At 33.4% G+C, this 18905-nt stretch overlaps 1 protein-coding gene across 1 annotated transcript in view; it reads right to left on the bottom strand.

The window, feature by feature from the left end:
* The window catches only part of LOC120347894 (uncharacterized), a 39967-nt gene extending 21669 nt beyond the window's left edge, over positions 1–18298 (bottom strand). The window contains exons 1-22 of the mRNA XM_078118051.1: positions 18136–18298; positions 8220–8272; positions 7666–7714; positions 7048–7113; positions 6258–6317; positions 5883–5924; positions 5355–5384; positions 4950–5009; positions 4610–4639; positions 4402–4458; positions 4066–4116; positions 3551–3580; positions 3146–3205; positions 2806–2835; positions 2598–2654; positions 2262–2312; positions 1545–1601; positions 1385–1441; positions 1117–1173; positions 682–741; positions 355–411; positions 84–140 (exon numbers count right to left, since the gene is read on the bottom strand). Of these exons, the coding sequence (XP_077974177.1) occupies positions 84–140; positions 355–411; positions 682–741; positions 1117–1173; positions 1385–1441; positions 1545–1601; positions 2262–2312; positions 2598–2654; positions 2806–2835; positions 3146–3205; positions 3551–3580; positions 4066–4116; positions 4402–4458; positions 4610–4639; positions 4950–5009; positions 5355–5384; positions 5883–5924; positions 6258–6317; positions 7048–7113; positions 7666–7714; positions 8220–8272; positions 18136–18208 (1144 nt within the window). The 5' untranslated portion in view covers positions 18209–18298. The remainder of the gene's footprint in view (positions 1–83; positions 141–354; positions 412–681; positions 742–1116; positions 1174–1384; positions 1442–1544; positions 1602–2261; positions 2313–2597; positions 2655–2805; positions 2836–3145; positions 3206–3550; positions 3581–4065; positions 4117–4401; positions 4459–4609; positions 4640–4949; positions 5010–5354; positions 5385–5882; positions 5925–6257; positions 6318–7047; positions 7114–7665; positions 7715–8219; positions 8273–18135) is intronic.
* Positions 18299–18905: the final 607 nt, after the last annotated feature.

The raw sequence follows: 18905 nt of genomic DNA, 5'->3' as shown, positions 1-18905 counted from the left end.
TTGTTGTTTTTCATTTTTTTTTTGTATTTATGATACCAACTGCAAAATAGTAATTTGGAATTCAATTTTGAATGTTTTTTTACCAGGCACGGTAGTTGTAACATATGCCTTCGTAGTTTCTTCTCCAGTGGTTACTTGTCCTGAAAAAATGAAATAAATAAACAATCTTTTCTGTTGTTTTTATTATTTTTTTTATTTATGATACCAAATGTATAATATTTTTTTGAAATTACATTTTGAATGTCCCGAAAGAATGAAATAAATGAAATTCTTTTTTGTTGTTTTTCGTTTTTTGTATTTATGATACCAAATGTAAAATATTTCTTTGGAGTTTGATTTTGAATATTTTTTTACCTGACACGGTGGGGGTTACATATGCCTTCGTAGTTTCTTCTCCAGTGGTTACTTGTCCTGAAAAAATGAAATAAATAAAAAGTCTTTTTTGTTGTTTTTCTTTTTTTTGTGTTTATGATACAAAATGTATAATATTTATTTGAAATTACATTTTGAATGTCCCGAAAGAATGAAATAAATGAAAATCTTTTTTGTCGTTGTTTTTCGTTCATATTTCTGATCATATTGGTATAATACCAGTTATAAACCATTTTGTCATGATTAATGGTCGCAATGATATTTGTATGGAAATTTGTCGTCAGCTGATGTTAACGTTACGTAGCCTACCTGTTGGCACGGAGGTGGCATCGTATGCCATTGTAGTTTCTTCTTCTGTGGATACTTCTCCTAAAAAAACGAAATGAATGAAAATCTCTTTTGTTGTTTTTCGTTTTCAGTATTTATGATACCAAATGTAAAATATTTATTTGAAGTTAAATTTTGAATGTTTGTTTTTTTACCTGGCACGGTGCTGGTAACGTATGCCTTCGTAGTTGCTTCTCCAGTGGTTACTTGTCATGAAAAAAGAAATAATTGAAAAATCTTCTTTGTTGTTTTTCTTTTTTTTATATTTATGATACCAAATGTATAATACTTATTTGGAATTACATTTTGAATGTCCCGAAAGAAGGAAATAAACGAAAATCTTTTTTGTTGTTTTTCGTTTTTATGATACCAATTGCAAAATAGTTATTTGGAATTCAATTTTGAATGTTTTTTTACCTGGCACGGTGGTAGTAACATATGCCGTCGTAGTTTCTTCTCCAGTGGTCACTTGTCCTGAAATAATGAAATAAATAAAAAATCCTTTTTGTTGTTTTTCTTTTTTTATATTTATGATACCAAATGTATAATACTTATTTGAGTTACATTTTGAATGTCCCGAAAGAAGGAATAAAATGAAAATCTTTTTTGTTGTTTTTTGTTTTTTGTATTTATGATACCAAATGTAAAATATTTATTTGGAGTTTGATTTTGAATGTTTTTTCACCTGGCACGGTGGTGGTTACATATGCCTTTGTAGTTTCTTCTCCAGTGGTCACTTTTCCTGAAAAAATGAAATAAATAAAAAATCTTTTTTTTTTTTTTGTCTTTATGATACCAAATGTAAAATATTTATTTGGAGTTTGATTTCAAATGTTTTTTTTTACCTGTCACGGTGCTGGTAACGTATGCCGTTGTAGTTTCTTCTGCAGTGGTTGCTTGTTCTGGGGAAACGAAATCAAAACCATTTAAATACAATTAATATCATTGAATTTACTTGCAGAGTTTCAACGCAAACCATAGGTTATTCTCTAAGTCTAAAGTAAACAACGTTATTGGGAATTTTGCAGTTCAATCTCTGCGTCACTTTCAAAATATCTTTCAGCTTCGCTTCGCATAATGCACAGGAAATCAAAGGTATTTAACATCAATATATTTGTTAAATTTAATGCCTAAAAGCTTGTTAACCTTACTTTATTGGCTTTTGAGGTTAGAGATCTCAGTTCCATGTCTCCTACCCACAAAATCACAAAGATGTAATAAATTGTCAGGATACATAGGAAAGATGAATAGCAATGATTTTTTCTCTTCCTTACAAAGTGGACACTCCGTATATTTGTGATTTGTACATCGCTTTGTTTTTAAAGGAAATGAGATGCATTTGTATTCAAGGTTGGGTTTTAAAATGAGACAGACACATGAGACCTGGTAAGAAGATTGGGACGCAAACATAGATATGCTCAGTTAACATTCTTAAAAAGCTAGTTAATTATGATAAATTATAGAAAAGCAAGTTAGTTAGAAACAATTTAGCCATGATTTATGGTCGCAATGATATTTATATAAAAACTTATCGTGACTGATGTTAACTTTAAATAGCCTACCTGCTGGTTGAGTTGTTGAAAAATCAGTTGTTGTCTGCTCGGTCTGAGGTACTAAATATTGAAATGCATTTTTCAATAAAATTTAGACCAAGTTAAAATGCACAATGTCGTGTAGTTTCCAAATCAAAAGACTGGAAAATACTTCTTTATAAAAATTAAAATAAAGAATTAATTGGATAAATAACCTTAATGAATAATCAGAATTGGATTCGAAATCTAGAAAAATACCGTCAGAGCGTCGAGTTTCAAACATAAAATATTTTGTTCCTCGTTTTTTTTGTACTTTTAATACCAAATGTAAAATGTTTATTTGGAGTTAGTTTATGTTTTTTTTACCTGGCACAGTGCTGGTAACGTATGTTGTTGTAGTTTTTTCTTCAGTGGTAGCATGTTCTGGAAAAATGAAATAAAAACATATAAATAATACTATTATCATAGAATTTTCATTGGAAGTATTATTGCATAATATTTGAGATGTCCAAAATTTCACTTATTATTTATTTTCATATTTCACAATGTATATTGATTCGCGTATGATACTCACCAGTGGTGTCTTGAATTGTCGTGTCTTCGTCTGAAAATTAGAAAATGATAAACTGATAAAATCGACTAATGCAACTAATAGCAAATGAAATTTAAATAAATATAATTCTAATGAAAATATTAAGTTAATTAAAAATTATAAAGAAACCTGAATATAATAGTTTAATCGTTAATTAAGGTTATCTCAAAGCTAATTTTGTGTGTACATTCACGATTTAAGTGCTGTTATCAGCATGAACCACAAACTAATTCAAACATCTTTATGAGAAGCTTATGTAACAACCTCAATAACAACGTCTGACCCGCTTGTTTAAATATAACAATATTGCACAACAATGTACCTGAAACTATTGTCGTCGCTGTGTCAGAGTCTGTGGTACTTTCAACCGTTACTGCAATTCCTAAAAAATATAGCAGGTTCTGAGTACCTGAATATGCATTTTCTGAACTGACAGATCTTGGGCATGAAATCAACACAAAAATTCTTTCCCATATGTCAGTCTTGGTCTATATCCAATTAAATGCAATACTTAAGTCTAAATCGCCATTGCTTTTAGATGAAGCAGGATTCATCAAGGCCGATATAACAACTCGTCGGTCAAATTTATCAGCTTACATGTACAATAAAGTATACGCCATCATTGTTCATACCGACTGGCTGACAAATGGCTAAGAGAATATTGTGTATAAGTTGGTTGTTACAAGATATTTTCTTGTACTACACTGAGAAATTACGTAGAGCTTACCAGTAGTTTCTTGAAATGTCGTGTCTTCATCTAAAATTAACGTAAAAGTTTGATTAAAGTGTTAAACTTGACATTGATCAAGTGGAACAACTGCAATTCGTTAACACAGTCGAGAAGGTATTCTATGCTTAATTACTTCTTCGTGCTGACAATATAAACGTGTAACTGTGTAAACGTGTAAAAGTGTAACTGTTTCAGCATACTCTATATTTATAGTACAAATATGTAAAGTGGACACTCCGTATATTTGTGATTTGTACATCGCTTTGTTTTTAAAGGAAATGAGATGCATTTGTATTCAAGGTTGGGTTTTAAAATGAGACAGACACATGAGACCTGGTAAGAAGATTGGGACGCAAACATAGATATGCTCAGTTAACATTCTTAAAAAGCTAGTTAATTATGATAAATTATAGAAAAGCAAGTTAGTTAGAAACAATTTAGCCATGATTTATGGTCGCAATGATATTTATATAAAAACTTATCGTGACTGATGTTAACTTTAAATAGCCTACCTGCTGGTTGAGTTGTTGAAAAATCAGTTGTTGTCTGCTCGGTCTGAGGTACTAAATATTGAAATGCATTTTTCAATAAAATTTAGACCAAGTTAAAATGCACAATGTCGTGTAGTTTCCAAATCAAAAGACTGGAAAATACTTCTTTATAAAAATTAAAATAAAGAATTAATTGGATAAATAACCTTAATGAATAATCAGAATTGGATTCGAAATCTAGAAAAATACCGTCAGAGCGTCGAGTTTCAAACATAAAATATTTTGTTCCTCGTTTTTTTTGTACTTTTAATACCAAATGTAAAATGTTTATTTGGAGTTAGTTTATGTTTTTTTTACCTGGCACAGTGCTGGTAACGTATGTTGTTGTAGTTTTTTCTTCAGTGGTAGCATGTTCTGGAAAAATGAAATAAAAACATATAAATAATACTATTATCATAGAATTTTCATTGGAAGTATTATTGCATAATATTTGAGATGTCCAAAATTTCACTTATTATTTATTTTCATATTTCACAATGTATATTGATTCGCGTATGATACTCACCAGTGGTGTCTTGAATTGTCGTGTCTTCGTCTGAAAATTAGAAAATGATAAACTGATAAAATCGACTAATACAACTAATAGCAAATGAAATTTAAATAAATATAATTCTAATGAAAATATTAAGTTAATTAAAAATTATAAAGAAACCTGAATATAATAGTTTAATCGTTAATTAAGGTTATCTCAAAGCTAATTTTGTGTGTACATTCACGATTTAAGTGCTGTTATCAGCATGAACCACAAACTAATTCAAACATCTTTATGAGAAGCTTATGTAACAACCTCAATACCAACGTCTGACCCGCTTGTTTAAATATAACAATATTGCACAACAATGTACCTGAAACTATTGTCGTCGCTGTGTCAGAGTCTGTGGTACTTTCAACCGTTACTGCAATTCCTAAAAAATATAGCAGGTTCTGAGTACCTGAATATGCATTTTCTGAACTGACAGATCTTGGGCATGAAATCAACACAAAATTTCTTTCCCATATGTCAGTCTTGGTCTATATCCAATTAAATGCAATACTTAAGTCTAAATCGCCATTGCTTTTAGATGAAGCAGGATTCATCAAGGCCGATATAACAACTCGTCGGTCAAATTTATCAGCTTACATGTACAATAAAGTATACGCCATCATTGTTCATACCGACTGGCTGACAAATGGCTAAGAGAATATTGTGTATAAGTTGGTTGTTACAAGATATTTTCTTGTACTACACTGAGAAATTACGTAGAGCTTACCAGTAGTTTCTTGAAATGTCGTGTCTTCATCTAAAATTAACGTAAAAGTTTGATTAAAGTGTTAAACTTGACATTGATCAAGTGGAACAACTGCAATTCGTTAACACAGTCGAGAAGGTATTCTATGCTTAATTACTTCTTCGTGCTGACAATATAAACGTGTAACTGTGTAAACGTGTAAAAGTGTAACTGTTTCAGCATACTCTATATTTATAGTACAAATATGTATATATTTCTGCAGTATAAAATTTTTTTTTATTTTGTGTCCACAATGAAGTATATAAGGCTCTTGGAAAAGTACACAAATTATTTATATCTTGCGATAAATTAAAAGTAACTTTTATTAACTGCTCAGTACATTTGAGGTGTTTGTGAAAGAAATGTTGCAAATTTAGAGTACGACTCACTAAGTACGTTGGTCCAGCTATGTTGAAAACGCTTATTTGTATATAATGCATGTAATGTTGTGCTTTTTATTGCTCTGATTTAGCAGTGGGCAGTTTGATCCGGTTGGCAAATGGTACATACCTGTAAATAGATCGTTGATTGGAACTGAAGTTGACATTTCTTCTGCGAATATATAAAAACTTATATAAATTTAATATATTTATAATACCAATTTGATTATTACGAGAATCTCCGATATACATGTGGATAATATTGTGCCTGCTTCAATACATATAGAATATATTTGTAATGTCGCTGTACAAAGTACATCGTAGGGACAATATACGAGTTTAATAGGGGCATAAACACATATTTCACAATTGGGTTCCACAAAATTCTCTTTTAACTGCGTATGACAAACCACGTGTTGCGTAATGTAACACGACAATGTGATGTTCAAAAATTACCACAGTACAAAAAAAATAAACACCAAGACAACATGGAATGGTAACTTACCCGTAGCCTGTGTTGTATACTCAGGAGCAGTGGTGATTTCAGCTGCAGTTGTTTCAAAAACTGAAATTTGTATTGTAAAAACAGTTAAGCAGTTAAAGGAGTGGAAAATAAAAAAGCACACCAACACAAAATAGAGAGGCAAACTGAAATGGAAATTACTGCAATAATTGTGAACTATGTCTAATTATGACGTAGTTATATCAAGAACAAAACGAGAATATCAGTCAGAGACCGAAGACTTATCGATCGAAAGTTAGGGGATCCCCCAAAACAGAAACTGCGGTTTCGATTCGAAAAATTCTGCAAACCCGAACTGGATTGTTTTGAATAGGTATCAGCCAATATCAAAAATGTAGGAAACAATAGCCAACTCCCCATTTCGTTGTCGAAATACTACTCGAGGAAATACTTTTATGAAGAATTCTGCAAATCCGAACTGGATTGTTTCGATTAGTTTCCAGCCAATAGCCTATTTTCCAATCATATATTTTGTGTCAAATAAATGTGTCACGCACCCACACATTCAGCGCGTCTCGAAAATCTCTCGCTTTGTAAAAACCCAGATCTCTTCGTCACTAATTAATTAATAACTCGCTAATTATACGACATAATTCATCCAAAATCAATAGGCTACTGGTCCGAGATATAATAAATGCACATGCAAATTTGGAGCAGATTCAACCACGCCTTCATGAGATATCGCGTGCATCTAACAGCGGACAGACAGACAGACAAATACTTATCAACATACTTACCGATTAAAATCAATAAGTAATAATACTTCACATACTTGTAGTAACTTCAATGCCAGATCCTTCCTCGTCCGCCATCATAGCAAGCCAGTAAGATGATATCCCTAGAACATGAGTAATTCATTACTCAACACAAGCGCCAAATAATAATGTATAGCCATTAAAAAAACTTGTTTTTAAACTTATTAAAGTAAAGTATTTCATGAATACTCAATTTAATATAATGTGTCTGAAATGTTAATATATATTAGTGAATTAACCATGATATGATTTCCTTATTTATAAATGTTTATTCGCTTTATTTCCGGTAGTTAAGTAACGAACCTGAATATACCAACAATAACTAGAACTGATTGAATTTTGATCGTAAATCCTAATGTTTTATCTACATTCACCAGGCTGGTCGTTTGTACATTCAAGCGTTTATGAAAGTATTACGCCTGCACAATAATGTTAAATCACCTCAAATTATCTTCACACCTTCTGCCAGGATTTATAAAAACGGAATTTTGAATTTTTGAAACTTTTTAAAACTAACTGTTTCATTCAGTTATTGATTAGTACACATATCATACAGGATAACTTTTGAAGAACCAAAGCGTCAAATATCCATTTATTTTATACTTTTTTGTAATATACCGTAGAATGTTACTTACCAGTATGATTATGATTAAACACACTGTTACTTCCATTGCTTGTATCGTTCTAAAAACATAAGTATACTCGTACTGGGTGGTAATGAAAGGGTTAACTTTTTCAATATAGGTAAGCTTTATGTTTAAGAGTTCAAAAACTGGAGCAAACTATTTTACCAACTGGTTAATCTGTAAACTGTAATTTAAAAAGAGAAGAAAGTTGTCCTTGTATGTGAGATGATGAGCAAATATTTATTTGTGTTTTGTGTGTTGAAAAATCTCCTTTAGTTAACAATTTCTTTGAAAAAATTCTTAACATTGAACAATGGACTTAAATCAAGTCTGCAGACTTCGAAACGAAAAAGATTTTGAACACAATCTGACCATGTAAAATATATTTATACATTGTTGCAACAATTCTGCTATTTCGAAACAATTTCTATATAAATGCAAATATTTATTTCTGAACCCATTTTCAGACGTTTCATTACATATACCCTCCTCTACTCTCTTGTTTTGAAAAACTATGTTTCAGAAAAATCAGACTGCAGTCTCACAAAATAAGGAAATATTACCTTCAGTGATTGCTGCCATTGTAGAACAACTGACGTTGTGTTGGTCCCGAATTCTGCAAAAGCAAATATAAAAATATTTGAAGACAATTGTAGACATCTGGTCGATTCGTTAATTTATTTGTGATGCAAAAATACCACTTCTATTTGGATCAAGTCCCATCTACATGTTTCGTTTTAAAGATTCCGAGCCAGGGGTCTAATCTTAAAAGCGAAAACCGCACGCTTACGTGCAGGGTCGCTTTTGCAATGTTTTATATTCTTTACAAACTAATCAAACACAGCGCACCTTCATCATACACCCCGCCCTTACACAACCATACGCCATCCCGTCCGCGTGTTCGTGTTTGAGTAAGTCGCCGTTGCCCGTCGTGATTCATAAATCATAGAGGGTAGATTTAGAGCTTGTCGTCATGTTTCTAGCCACACCATAGCAAGGTTCAATTTGAACCTTTTCTGAGCACACATCAATTGTGTACCGATAACTCTTGAACACAAATTTGAAATACCGGAACTTGTAAAATGTCGGTGCGGCGTAATTGCATAGCTTATAATATGTCAAAGATTTATAGCTATAAACTGGGTGCGGTACAACCTTAATTGATGAACTGTAGTTTGCATAATAAAAGTTTTCGGATAGGATTTACATATTTATCCCGGGGGAGAGGAAAGCCGATAAGACGGCTTATCCATATGGCGAACCACGGCCTCTCGTCCGGTTAGCATTCCAAGTCGGGTATGGGATTAGTTTTACTGTATTGTTTGTTTTTCGGAAGCATGGACTTGGTGGTGGAGGAAGCCGTAACCCAACGACGGCGAGGAGTCCAGCAATCCGCTCGCACATAACCATCCCTGCATGGGATTCCAAACTGCGAACCCACGCAGAGTAATTAGAGGTGCGATGGCGAGCGCGATCCTAACGCTTAGCCCGTTGAGCCACACCGCCGCGGAATTTGACCATACCTCATTCTAACACCGGTAATGTACATGCATATTTTAAGCTTCAATGCCGATAACGTCGCAGTAGTAGAGCGATGTTAAAATTACGACATAAGTATTTCTGTTTGCATGAGCTCACTTTACACAAAATTTTTGATTGATAAAATTAAAACGTACATGATTACTTATCGATCTTTTTCGTCGCTGCGAACGGTTGTGTGCGTAACACCGCCCTTTCTGCGATGTTGAGCGTTTAGGTATTTTGGTTACTCGCCGCTTCGACTTTGTGGTGATGACCGGTGTATTGTCCCTTGCCACATGACTGTTCTGGAATCGTTGCATTAAGCCAATTCGGATTCAATCGGAATCATCCTTCGTATACTATCTTTGTATATTTGACACAAAATATAGGATAGTCGACGTTCGCCATTTTCGGTGGCAAATAGGCTATTGACTGGAAACTAATCGAACAATTCAATTCGGATTTGCAGCATTCTTCCTGAAAGTATTTCCTCGAGTAGTATTTCGACAACGGCGTGGGGAGTTGGCTATTGTTTCCTACATATTTTGATATACCGAGATAACAAAAATGAAGAAAAAGGTTTAGAAGTTAAAAAGAGGGAGAGAAAGGCAAAAAGTAAGGCAGAACAAACTTGGAAAGACAGTGATTGTATCACATCTTTTAACGACAAAGAAGGGGGTAGTGCTGTTTCGGAATGTTCTCTGTCATAGTGGCTTGTGAGCACTCGTAATGGTGACACGATATCACTGGTTTCTCGCGCAACCACACATTATGAGACTCTGCTTGATCACATGTATTTTAATATAAATTGTACGAATGACAGCATTGTTGTTGATATTGTTGACACGTAATATTCGGATCATGACGCAGTGTTTATAACAACCAATTATTATCTAACCACATAAATTATTATTTTTGGCGAAATACTGCTGTGTGTTTCAGCAGGATAAATTATTCAGAATGAGGCCAACCAATAAAACACAATTTGCCAAAATAGCTCATGTGAAATCGTACTCCGTCAAAATTGTCGAGTAGAATATTGAACATGCTGAAGATCGATAAGTCGGCGATCTCCGATTGCTATCTAGTTATTCTGTATTGACAAAAATCAAATGGTTAGCAATCTTGATAATTAGAGTATGTTTCGGAATGTTTCGTTATTGATATTGAATACACCCCAAGGAAATCATTATATGAAGCTATTCCCGGTTACGGAAATTGCTTTATGTCAATTATTGCTTCTCACTGTATTTTTGCATAATATAAATATACTATTCACGACTCAGTTATTTTGTTGACTAGCATGTAGCAACGATCAGCCAAATAACTGCCTTAAATTTAAAATATCTCAAGTTGTATCCTATACTCATATAAAAATCTATTTTATGATTTATATCTGGCTCCTATTGATGGTCAACACTAGGGTGGGTTGCATCTTCATCTCAAACTATTCACGAATATCATTTTTCGTGAAACACAACTTAAAGTGTTTTATGTATGTGAATAGCAATAAAGAACGTAATTGGCGCCTATACCTATATTTACAAAGTAATAAAGGCTAACTATATTATCTATTTTGCATATTTTCACTTGCACTTGTTCGATGATCGGTGCATGGTACGAAACGTCTTTGACGACATATAATTAATTTAATGTAACATTTTATTAGCATAATGTCACTTCTGCACGTGATGACGTGTTTTTACGTAAATCACATTCCACCATCACAATCTTAACAATTCTTGCTCTCTAATGCGGCCCTCAATCGCCAATCAATAATTGTCAAATTTTGTTATTATGGGGTTTTTAATTAAAAGTAGTACATTTTTCAAAATGTTTTTAATTAACGCAACTCATAAAATTTGTTAAAAATTGGCATATAAATGTCATTTATTAATATTAAAAAAATAACACTTCGTCCGACCTAAAAATTACGTCGTGCTATATGTCGCAAACTACATTCAACGAACTTATGCTATAAGTCAGGCCTGCACAACATACGGCCCGCGGGCCGCATGCGGCCCGCTAGATACTCCTGTGCGGCCCGCGGGTGATTTGGAAACACGCCTCTTCTTGTGTCTAACAATCAAAGCCGGCATTGTTATGCAAGCCCGCCGCTACTCCGATCATATTTCAAAATCGTGAGATTTATGTTTTGCACTAGTTTCAATGAATATCGAACTTTGTGTGAAATTGGTGAGCCCTTCGTGACCCCTAAAATTTGTCGCTCGATCCCTCGCTTCCCAGTTTGGGAAACCCTGATTTAGTTATCTCAGTATTCAGACTGGATCACGCTTAAAACAATATCGGCATACAATCTCACACCCATTAGTGCATATTAGCAACCTATTATTAACCCCATTATTTTTTACTAACAGTTTATAAAACTGAAGTTTCTTTTTTGATTCGAATTTCGAACTTAAAAAACAATTCCTTTTTTTATGAATGGTGCAGAAATTCTCGCACAAAAGATAATGCTATTTACTGTAAAATTTCAAATAAATTGGGACAGATTTTGTAGAAAAATGTAATTTAACAGTCAAAAAGTACAACACAGGAGAATCTATTGCTACTAAACGGATTGTTTGTCTAATCTAACATGCAATGGAAATATCCAATAATGATACATATGACTAAATAAATTGTCATACATATATTTGGGACGATTTTACAAAACTGAACCCGAGTAAAATATTTTCCTGCAGTCAGTTTATACTGCAACACACAATACCTAATTCTAATACAAAAGAAGTATTGAAAATGAAGGGTGGGTTTTCAAGGTAGATGAACCACTAAATACATATTTGCCATCTCATATGCAAAAATACTGTACCTTGTTTTTACTCAAGAAAATAAGATTCTTCATATTTTTAAGCTCCCCAGTAATGAAAGTGTTAATTTAATTTAAGTGTTTTACAAAATTATTTTGATTTGTAGTTCATCTTGTGAAATAGGTATGTGGCAAAGTTTGCGGCCCGCCGAGACTTAAGATTTATGCTTGTGGCCCTCGTGGTAATTTGAGTTGTGCAGGCCTGCTATAAGTATGAATTATGAAAATAGATCGAAAATTGCATGCGGCGCTTGGCACAATACTCAACATACAATGTGGCCCCCGGAAGCCTCCTTCGAGTTGGACACGCCTGGCGTGAAATACAAAGGAAGTGTAGATATTATTACTTGTCGATCTTGATCGGTAAGTATGTTTGTAGGTATTTGTCTGTTTGTTTGTCTGTCTGTTAGACACTTTCGTATGTTACGCGATATCTCACGAAAGCGAGGTTGAATCTGATCCAAATTTTGCATGTGCATTCATCATATCTCGAACCAAAGGCCTATTGATTTTGAATGAATTATGTCGTATAATTAGCGAGGTATTAATTGGTTAGTGATGGGACACGCGGTGTCGCTATTAGGTTAGAGCGAAGGATACACGCCGCTAGTTTGATAAGTCGGCCCCGTTTGATAACTATCAGCATGGTCAGCGAGACGATTAGACTGAAGTTTATTCAAGTACATTTTGTGTCATAATTCTTTTTTAGATTAGGGGCAAAGGCCAAACGAGAATATTGGTCAGAGACCGAAGACTTATCGATCGAAAGTTAGGGGATCCCAAAACAGCGCTCTTACTCCATAGTGACACCTTGTACCCAATCACTAATTAATTAATAACTCGCTAATTATACGACATAATTCGCCAAAAATCGATAGGCTTCTGGTCCCAGATATGATGAATGCACATGCAAAATCTGGAGCAGATGCAATCTCGCTTTCGTGAGTTATCGCGTGCATTTAGCAGACAGACAGACAAATACATATCAACATACTTACCGATTAAAACTGATAAGTAATAAGTTTAACAGGGAAAAACCCATCATTCACTGCAAACAACTATGCGGAGCTTCAATCGGAAATTACATCTGATTTCAGTAGTCTACTGAATTTCTGATATTATTGAAGATAAAATACATGTAGTGCGTTTGCGAATCGTGATGACGTATTTGCCCCAATCAAGCAGATTCATAGTTGTTCTCACAACGTTGGTTGTGTACATGTAATCGAGGGCGCTAAGTGGTCTGTGAGATCACTTCGGTTTTTACGAATCGAACTGTCTCACTGGACCGGTTTTGTGGGACATGTAATCAGGCTTATCGTCAACTTCAAATAGGGGACATGAGCGGTTTTGGGATTACGGGGTGATCGCACGGATTCGCGAAAACCTGTCATGATGAATGTCAAGACAATCAGCAAATTCGTTCTGGTGTTAGTTTCGAAAGTTATGTACTTAGATTTATTCAAAGCATGACATGATAATGTAGCTTACGTAGTGACGAAACTTACATTTTCTGAAAACTTAGTAAGTACGATACAAAAGAGAACATGTTTATATACCATTGAATGCCAACACTGAATGTGAACACTTAATTTCTAATTCTGAAATTTTGCGTCATTCCCAGTGAATGCATTTCACAAATAAAATGACGAATTTAACCAAAAATAAACAACCACGTTATCTCTACTGTCGAAATATTTGTTATCAATTAGTCATATATGTTTTAGGGCTTTGACAATCAAATGTCTAAATATTCCAACGGGATATATGTTTAATTACAGCATTCAAGAGGTCGTTGCCTTGACTATTCACATATTTATAAGCGTGCGGGCAGGTAGTTCGAGTCCACAAGTCAACAATGTTAAATGGAGAGTGGCGAACGTCACGTCTATGCGATGTGGCGCATCGTGCTAAGCGTTAGGAATACGCTCGCCACCGCACCTCTGGGTTCGCGGGGTTAATTATGTGCGAGAGAGTTGCTGGAATCCTCGTCGCCGAAGGATTGTTCACGTATCCGCTGGTGGGTTGCGGCTTCCTCCACCATCAAGTCCATGCATCTGAAAACAGTTAATTGGCTATCTAATCCCATACCCGACATGGACTAGTTAGTTACCGGTCGAGAGACCGTGGTTCGCCATATGATTAGGCCTTCTCATCGGCTTTCCTCTCCCTCGGGATAAATATGTATATCTTTTCCTATTAACTTGAAGAATATGACAAATCACGAAATCTTCTAAAAGGCAGAGTTTGGTTATATTATAACATATTATAATATTATCGGAAATGTTATGGTAGAGAATGGAAGTTGTAATTCAAATCACATGCGGGCATTTGAGTTTTGCGTATACCCGTGCTCGTCATCATTGTCGTTTTACATTTGTTATCGTTTGATACCAGACCTGTACATAACGAGGAATATATATACTTGTACAAATACATAAACTGTGGATTTAAAAGATGATCAAATATTGTTAGTCATTGTAATACCTCTAACTGCGCATATTTCGATGTATTCCGATATCTCGTGATATTGAAATATTCTGTTACATATTAACTCCAATAATATAAGGAATAATATAAAGCCTTCTAGGTGGTTTCCAAAAATCCCTAATTATGAATTTGCGTGCTCAAAATGACTGGCAAAATGACTATCCTAATATATCATGTCGCAATATGTGTACGAGTAAAATTTTTTAAAGATTAGAAATTCTAATTTAGAACATATTTGTATCTTATATTGGCTCGACGTCATTGAGTTCACCATAGTGCATTATAGAATGCATTGAAATTTATAAATCAGTCGAATCATTACACAAAAAAACAAAATTTTAGAACTAGTTTTTCAAATTATACATCATTAATAGGAAGTTTAGTACGCTCACCAACGTCCCTAGATCTCGCTTATTTGAGATAAACAGTGTTTAAAATATAAGTAGAACTGAAAATATAAACCTACAAATGTTACGTTGTCAAAGATGACCTTCACCAACAAAATTTCTTTTATTATTACTTAAAAAGCAATTTCGATTTCACAACTTGAAAACTGACAAGTCAAATTCACATCTATCAAATTTATTCGCCATAAAGCCAAACCAAATGGTTTACGATATAATATATAGTTTTTATGTATTTATTGTAAAAAAAGTGTTTTCTCGTCAATTTCCCTTTCACCTTTAAATGAAGTGAAATGAATTGAATTAACGGTAGATCAAACAGACTTTATTTGATTGTTTGACGCTCCAGAAGTATGAGTACCAATATGGAGATAACTAATTTTGTTCGCCTATTTTACATCAAGTTGTGTAAAGAGACTGAACCCTGTGGACAGAAGGATATTCATTTGGCTAACACAGACAGTCCCCAAACTCGTAGTAGAACTAAAATTTCGGGTTTTCTAGATATATATAGCCAAAATTCCAATGAAAAAATGAATATGATAGCATTATTTATTGCGAAAAAGTGAATTCGGTCCATTCCAAGATAATTAGAAAACATTGACTATAATCACTTTTTGACAGGATTTATCGAGTGACATACGCTGAACTCAGGCTATACGGATGGTTATCATGTTTGAGCGCGTGTACACGTTCATCATTTGCAGGATAGTTTGATACGCCCCCATGCCAAATGCAAAGGATATCACAAAGAGTATTCCATGAAAATTTTATACCCGTGGCACATTTGATACAGAAGCATTTATCGTTACAATTTCAATTTTGTTATGGAATCAGTTCTCAATATATCCTAAACAAATTTTGTTTTATTTTGATCAGTGTTTATTTAAGTTTTTTCTTTTCATTTAAAAAGCCTTCAGAAGACAACAAACTATATAACGCCTCGGCTATTTTTTTACAAGTGTATTTTAAACAATCAGCGAATATAGCACACGTGTCCATCTTGACCCAGTACGTACGCAATATACGTATTTATCCAATAGAATATTTTTGCGTTTTCTCCCATTTATACAAAAGTAGGGATGATTTTACCACTAGACAGTCATTTCGTATAGAATATATATACAACATTACTATAGTCATAGTTAACTATGAATTCGTATAAACTTTTTAAAACCCACCATATGAGTAAATATTGCGTTTACAGGATATTCAAACCTCCGATTAATGTTTCACATCCAATTGTATACTAATGTATGTATACAATGTCTTCACAAAAAGCTTTTACGTACCTGATATTTCTTGCTCTTTGGAGAATTTTATACAGAATATTCCGCATAAAATGAGAATTATTATATTACGCATCTTGGAAGTTTAATTTGCGTAGTCGGTTCAATCCATTGAAATCAGTTGTGAATTCATTCTTAAGACTTCTCAAATATATATTGAAAAAATATTCTATGATACAATATTTCTGATGCTGGGAAGTTAAATTCCAATAATGCTAGTTAGTGAGAATTAAAAAAAAAACGCTAATATAAATTTTTTTGTTTTGTTTGGTTAAAAAAGTGTTCGAGGGGTCTGTCTTAATGATTGAATCCCAAACTTATTAGCTAATATTTGACATTTGCACCGCTAAAACGTTTTGTCCATATATCATATTAGGAGGATGTGGTGACAGGCGACACTCAACTTCTAATATACTTGACACTTGAAATAATATATAATGTCGACACGTCAGAATTTCTGGTTACATATTTTTAAATTCACAATAATAAAAAGTACCTGTTTACCCCGCGCTTTTTTTTTCAAGTGGATAATTTATTGAAACTAGATTTATTTAATTTAAAAAAGCTATTTATCATTTCTGAATCAATAGAACCTGGGCGTTTCCATTTTTCTTACTGATGAATGCAACGTTGATGAGCATCTAATTCCCGAATCGTCACTTCAAAACTTCCAATACTAATAGCACTTATTAAAATTTTATCGAGATAATTACATATTCCACTTGAAGTTTGACCAAATCGTTAATAATAAATATAATGAATCGTAACAATAGTCCAAGGCATCATAGATTACATTCATTACATGTGGTTTTACCTTATTGTTACAATAATTTTACAAATACATTTTTCTACCCAAATATTCTGGCAATTCACATTTGAACATCAAGTTTCATGTGAACCACGCGAACTAAACTATCTGTGGCAAGTCTCTATTTGCCTCTTAACTAACTAAATTTCAAGTCTTTTATTATTACCTAAAAAGCAATTTCGATTTCACAACTTGAAAAGTGACAAGTGAAATTGACATACATCAATATTACTCGCAATAAAGCCAAACCCTACGTTTCACGATATAATATAAATAAATATATAATATACCTTTCACATCAAACGGTCATAAAGTTTGATTATCTATCGTAATGAGTGTTTTCTAGTAAATTCCCTCTTAATGAGTGAGATAACATGATAAAACTATTTGTCGCAAAAAAGTCACCTCGGTCCATCCCAACCTGAAAACTCGTTCAGTAACTATAATCACTTTTTGACAGGATTTATCAAGTTACATAGGCTGAACGCAATCTATATGGATGAATGTCATTTTTTAGCACGTGTACACGTTGAGTACTTGCATCCATTTCAGGATAGCTCGATGCGCTTCACATGTCCCATGCAAAGGGTATCACGAAAGTTTTATTCCGGCGGCACATTTGATACAGAAGCATATACTGTTACAATTTCAATTTTGTAATGGAATCAGTTCCCAATATACCCCAAACAGATTTGTTTTATTTTCATTAGAAGATTGCATTACAATTAATACGCCTATATGAACGCTCTGTGTATTTCGAACAATCAGCGAATACAGTATGCGATTCCACCTTAATCCAGTACGTACACAATATACGTATTCATACAATAGAATATTTTTTGTTCGCAATTATTTTGCACTTTGAGCAGTATGAGAATAGAAAGTTTTTTTTCGTTTTTGCAAAAGTAGGGCTGAATTTACTACTACAAAGTCATTTCGTGAAGAATTATTTCTTTCTATAAATATATAACATAGTCATAGTTACCTACGAATTCGTGTAAAACTTATTACAAACCACAATATGAGTAAATACTGCGTTTACTGAATATTCAAATCTCCGATTTAAGTTTCACATCCAATTGTATCCTAATGTATGTATATATATATACAATGTCTCCACAATAAGCTTTTACTTACCTGATATTTCTTGCTCTTTGGAAAATGTTATACAGAATATTCCGCATAAAATGTGAATTATTATATTACGCATCTTGGAAGTTTAATTTGCGTAGTCAGTCCAATCCATTGCAATCAGAAACTTTTCAAATAAATATTGACGAATATAATATGATACAATATTTCTGAAAGTTACAATATTGCCGAAAAATTGAATACCAACAAGAGAGCTATGCTCAAATATATGAACACGTAAATATGGAAACGATCCATAGGTCCACTCACGTGTCCAATAAGGCTGGTTAGAGACAGTTGAAAAAAAACGCTACCATAAATGATTTTGTTTAGTATGGTTAAAATTTGTTCGAGTGGTATGTCTTCATGGTTGGATCAAAACCAGAAACTTAAACTCGTTAGCTAATATTCGGCATTTGTATCATTGAAACCTTTTGCCCATATATCATAATAGGAGGGTGGGGCGCCAAGCGAAACTCGACAATCTATACTTGTTGACACATGAAATAAAATATAATTTAGATACATCAGAATTTCTAGTTACCTATTTTCAAATTCACATTAATAAAAAGTAACTGTTTACCCCGCGCTTTCTCTTATCAAGTGGATCATTTCTGAATTCATAGAACTTGGGCGTTTCTATTTTATCGTTATTAAAATAAATCTTAACAATAATCCAAGTTTTACATTATTGCAACAATAATTTCCCAATTGAACTTTCCTATACCTAAATATTCTGGCAATTCATAAAAACATAAAACAATCGATATACAGAG

Source organism: Styela clava, chromosome 11 (genome assembly GCF_964204865.1).
Source record: "Styela clava chromosome 11, kaStyClav1.hap1.2, whole genome shotgun sequence".
NCBI classification, from domain to species: domain Eukaryota; kingdom Metazoa; phylum Chordata; class Ascidiacea; order Stolidobranchia; family Styelidae; genus Styela; species Styela clava.
This window is presented reverse-complemented; position numbering and strand designations above follow the sequence as displayed.